This window comes from Triticum aestivum, chromosome 5B (assembly GCF_018294505.1).
Source record: "Triticum aestivum cultivar Chinese Spring chromosome 5B, IWGSC CS RefSeq v2.1, whole genome shotgun sequence".
Classification (NCBI taxonomy): Eukaryota; Viridiplantae; Streptophyta; class Magnoliopsida; order Poales; family Poaceae; genus Triticum; species Triticum aestivum.
Window position 1 is genome coordinate 534853611 of NC_057807.1, and position 5865 is coordinate 534859475.

General features: G+C 40.3%; 1 protein-coding gene across 1 annotated transcript; it reads right to left on the bottom strand.

Annotated features, from left to right (window-relative positions):
- Positions 1-294: 294 nt before the first annotated feature.
- On the bottom strand, positions 295-5801 carry LOC123113015 (uncharacterized; the record flags this gene model as incomplete). Its single annotated transcript, XM_044534119.1, is given in 13 exon segments — positions 295-595; positions 691-759; positions 865-906; positions 1230-1360; positions 1462-1737; positions 1811-1938; positions 2543-2628; positions 3104-3240; positions 3397-3675; positions 3767-3897; positions 3979-4107; positions 4193-4276; positions 5760-5801. Coding segments are annotated over 12 exon segments (1578 nt in total). The 3' UTR covers positions 295-498.
- Positions 5802-5865: the final 64 nt, after the last annotated feature.

The window sequence follows — 5865 nt, forward strand, 5'->3', positions numbered from 1 at the left end:
GAAGATGGAGTTCCTTGTTTATTCTAGTACAAAGCTTTGTATCATGGGAATTAGTTAGATGGTTTCCGCAATGCATCGGCGTCTGAAGTCTTAACTCATAGAGGAGATAAACCCAGTTGCTTAGATCAAACGACCACCACGTTTTTCAATAGAATCTTGGATTACCATGTGGCCACAACAACACATTACTAGATGCAAGCGTGCATGGGAAACTGGACGCGCAGCGTGATCCAGTGAATGCGCAAAACACAAACACTAAGGCTGGTTGTAATGGAAGTATCAGAGGCAGTATCATGCATGCCAACTAGAATTAATTGAAGAGAGGACAAGGTATTTCCATCTGTTTTTCTAAAGATCTACTTCACTGTTTACACAAGATTGATTCACATTCGTTGTGCAACAAAAAGATCCGACAACTCAAGCAACACAAAGGTTGGAGTGGAGGTCAGACAGCCAACCAACAAGAACACATTATCAATACTGCTAGCACTAGCAGGACTAAAAAGCACAGTGCATCCTAATCAGCTTGTAGAAATCCAATGTAGTAGGTTCAGGTATATCAGCAGGGCGCACATACGGCTCAGGCAACGGCCACCTGTCATGAATAAAAAAAGTATACAAATCAGTGAAAAGATTTAAAAAAATAACCAGTGTATACTAGATAGTATAAAGAAATGTAAGAAAGAATACTTGTTTACACCACCCTCGGCAATAGTATCAGCATCTCCATGGGACCAACATGGACCAGGCAACAGGCATCTGTTGTTGAGTAACCATTTCAGAAACCATAAAAGTTACTGAATACACATTTATCTGAAACAATGTACGGTATGGTATGGTATCATGATGAGTAAGAAAGAATACCTCTTTTCGTCACCCTCAACAATAGTATCACCTGCCCTAGTCCTACAGGTACACGCAGAAATAATTTTACTTTGAGAAACTAAGTTAGTTTTACCAATGCACAAAAAAAAGACAAGGCAGGAGGAGAGTGGGAGAGTTGGCGAAGATAAGCACTGTATGATAATGACATAAGGGAATACACCAATGAATTAGGTTATTCGGAATCGTGCACCATTACATCACTTCATCAGTGCTAAGTAGCACACATTGTCATATCAAGCCAAGCAAAATTAGGAAACTAGAGATGATTGTGCAGAGATCCTAACTGACAGGACAACTTCCCTAGAACATAGATGAAAAACCCAAATGTAAACGAGAAGACATACCATCCTTTATTTAGGTTCAACAAGAGGCGGTGAATAACATCCCTCGGCAGGAATGGAGTTTCTTCCTCGTGGTAAAAGTTCATTCCAAGAAAATTCCCACCAGTGTCAATAAGAGGGCCCCCAATCCCAGCCTAGCGAAACAAAAGCAACATCATACAAGTCTTATGTTACAATTCCATTGCTAATAAATATTTACCATGTTGAAGATACTGGATAAGTCCAAACGAAATACCTTGGTGGTTTTACAGGTGGAGACGCATAGTTCTATGCAATCGAGTTTGCTTCGTTTGCCAGCCAACAACTTCCCCTTTGCAGCCATTATATTGTGATAAGTAAAAAGACGACCCACAGCTATTACCTTGTTACATGAGGTAACTTGATGCCGGCTGATTTGTATTTCACGAGGGCCCCAGTACCCCATGATGTCAACAAGACCAACGTTGTAATGTAAATTATAACGGTTCAGTATCCCTACGACTCGAAATTCGTTTGGAAGGCAAACTTCAATCTGCAATAAGGTCATGTTAACCAGTATCCTAAATGGGAAGGCAAAAAACAAAAAAGCAATTAGCAGTAACAACCCTCAGGTTATCATCAATCCTGTGTGCATCACCAGAAACTCTAACCAAACTTGCTGAAGTCAGAATTGTTGCAGAGCATGCATTGCACTTTACAAATACACCAGTGCAAGCAAAGAATTTTGTAGATCCTACACAGATAATCATTCAGTTATTAATCATCACCCACTTATTAAGACATGAAAAAGTAATGACTACAACAGAACCATCACCATTGAATGAAGCAAGTGAGACAACACTTCGAGACATTTTTGAAGCAACGCCTTTGTTTCAATAAAATGAATCTTACGCTTGCCTAGCATGATACACAAGTTAAAAGTGCTTGATAAAGTATTAAAACTGTGCATGTGAAACATACGGAACTACTCAGCAACACAGGTACAGTGTATGCTAGTTGCAAGGTCCACGAAGTTAGCAGACGGTATCCCAATAATCACCCAGTTAAATCGTTTAAAATTCAAATTGAAAATCTCCCAGTTAGGTTGTTTATCAACTAAAATTGGGAGATATCTTTCAGCTTGGCCATGTAACCAATTAGAGCTGAAACCTTCGATTGGTTATTTGTTGGATTGTTAGACTTCTATACAAGGAGGACCCACTATGAGGAACTATCTAAGCAAGAGGAAATGATTCTGATTTCCCATCTCATCGAAAAGGCACAGCCACGCCTCTTGCGTCCAGGGGCTGCATTATGCTGGACATAAGGTCAATATCCTATGAAATAATTTTGCTCACCTCCTGGAATGCTGCAAAGTAGTTGTTTCATCTCACTTTCGATTCCGGGTTCTTCAGCATCATCAGTCTCTTCCTTAGCTCTAACACTGCAGCACAATGTAGAAAGCTCACTGTGATAAATCCACAAAGACAAGATGCCAAAGACCATACAGAAACTGAGCTATTAAACAAGGGAAATACAGAACAAGGGAGCAAATTAGTTACAGAAATTTCACAGCAGAGAAATTTCTGAAAATCTTAAACAATTTCCCCACGGGTCTTCTTAAATGTAAGTTCGAGTGTACCAGAAATATATATTAATGCCAGCATTAAAATAACGACCTTAATTTAGTACAGTACAGACTTAAATTATTAAGAAAAAACACACAAGTATAAAAAATACTAGTGGGGCAGTTTTTGGGAATAAACTCATCAACATCAGAAGCTGCTGTTTGGCTTTCAGAATGATACACCTTACACAAACTCAAATAAAAAAAGGGAGTAGTACAGGATGCAGTAAGAGAGACGCATGGACAGGCCAAACAGAGAAGGGTGGTTCATGAATACTGAAAGTGTACATACCTGACCATCCTGTAATACTCCAAGAATTGAAGGATTTGCTCCCTTCGCACGTAGGGGGTCTTTTTCCTTCTGGTACGAGAGCAGTTCATCCCAACAAAGTTACCATCAAAATCAACAAGGGGGCCTCCAATCCCAGCCTAGCACAAAAGTGACAATGAAGTTACACAGGGAAAATGCTATTCATCATGTCTGAAACTAAGGATATGTGTCAGTGCATACAATGATAGAATATGCTATAAAGCCACTGATACCAACAGACAGATATTTGTTTCAACTGTACAACAGGAGCTCACCTTGTTGATCTGGCATGTGCTGAACATTGTCTCACTGGTTAGAGCGCTTAGAGAGGCAAGATCTACTCCGCTTGTGGCCCCTAAAAGTCCTGAACTGAAATTGCGCCATACAGCTGCTACCTTCCTATAAGGTTCAAACTGCATGTCACAATCAAGACTTACACGCGCGACATCAAATACAGACAAGTCCTTGACATTGACGATTAAAAAATCAACATATCTCCCAGGATGCTCTATCCAGCCAGTGACAGTCCGACCATTTGGAAGGTGCACTTCAATCTGAAATGAGCGCAACGCGAATTAATGATTACAGGGGCATTATATTAGCATAATAATAATAATCCAGGAAAGGAGTAGAAGAAAAAGTTACCGTCAAATTTTCAGTGATCTCCCTTGTAGGCCAAGTAAGTGGAATCAAAAGTCTCGATGTCAGGAAACTTGTAGCATCAGGGCATGAGGTTTCGATGCATATGCCTGTGCATTCCCCTAACTTGGTATCACCTACAGAGGAAAAATAAAACGCCCAAACTGAATAGCTAAAAACAGGTAATATGAGAAAATATTAGCAGTATAATCACCAACCATGGAATGAGGCGAGCGACACAACACTCCTACACAATCTTGAAACTACTTGCTCACTGAGTTGACTCAACGCGCCTGGACTGGGTTCCCTCGAGCTGTCCGATCTCGCTGAGGAGGTACCATCTAAAGCTAGTAGGAATAAAATCATGTGTGATACACTCCATAGAACGGTCAATTATGAATACTCAGGAAAAGGGAGACAAAATGGACTCACTTGGCCTAATTACTTTCTTGCAAGGACGTTGTTTCTCATGGACTCCCATCCTGCGCTTGTTTTTCATCATCATTTCAAGCAGGCCTGAACAGCAAGGAACAAAACCCAACTATTACTGATTGACCACACAACTGGATGGATATGGTTGGCAAACAAATTAGAGGGGTCCAATAGATCGGCGGAGGAAACTAGGAAAAGGTCACCTTACAAACGGTGTTGGAGTTGTGCGGCCCAATCACTCTGAGGAACTGGTGGGTTGAAGTATCCATATACAGCCAAGAAAGATATATGAGCAATTAACAGTAGGGCTTAGATTAGCAAAGCTAACAAGCAGCTGAGTTTGCTACTTTTTATAATAAGAAGGCATACAGTTCTAATCTAGTATTTGCTACATTTTCTGAGACGACACATGTAGGAGGAATAAGCACAACAAACTACGTCCTGACCCATGGCACTCAAGTGTTTGTGGTGTGGACATGTGGTAAACTAATTGAAAGAGTAAACAGAGGCCCAAAAAAAAAACTGAAATTACCTATATAAACAGAGGTCAACCGTTTACATATACGGGTATGTCGTAACTTTGCATATGATCATCAATGCTTCATTTTGCCACCGAATTGGAGTTAACTCAGAAAGATAATCACAAGTCATATACATGTATGCATCATCATTGTGAGTGTCCTCAAATTGCAAAAGAAAAAACACGCATATCTCATCATAGCTCGATGGAATGAGACATACCCAAAGTAGCAAGACATGCATCCTTCATGAGCTTACATATACATGCGTAGCTTTTCCTTATCGCCCATGCCCATGTACGGAGGAACAATTGTCTACTTATGTACAAGGTTTCTAATAATCGAGCCCTAATTAAGCTGATGTAGTGTACAAGGTAGCTAGTTCAGTTTGTTAGATGACCAAAATGCTTTGCAGGTGCTGAAATACATAACAGATCAACAGTTCAATACTGAAAACCTTTTGAACTATTTCAAAGGTGTCCATCAAGCAAACATTCTAAAGATAGATAAATGCACTGCTAGCAACAACATAGCATCTTTGAAGGATTAGAATCCTTAGGAATTTTTCCTACTTTGGTCGTTTGATTCGTAGGATTGAATCCTATAGGAATTTTTCCTAAGAATTCATTTGTACTACATTTCACAGGAATTTTAACATCCACTCCAACCTATTGAAAGAAATCCTTTGTTTTTCCCATGACACAATCAAACAAACTCAAATCCTATAGGGATCCAATGGTCATGCCATTCCAATCCTACGTTTTTACTATTCTTGTGTTTTTGCAATCCTATGAATCAAAGAGGCCCTTATTTGTGAGAAAAGATGATTGCATTGCATTAGAGGCCTTCTCCCAACTGAGCCCACCAGTATAGTGTTTTCCATAGCTCATTACATATGTTTTCTCTGGTCTAATTTACTAAGTAATTGCAATTCGTATAGGCACTTGTACTAGTCGTTAATTACAACGAGACAAGCACCAAAAGATGAATAAAAACATGAAGGGAATCAAATATGTTTACGTGTGTATGTGGAGGGACAAAGACACTACCTGACTTGCAGGTGGAGGAGACGCCCGCCGGGAAGTGCAGTGTCACCGGGGACCGAGGTGGACCGGCACGGAGAGGCAGCACACCCACGGCCTGGGTCCGTCACGC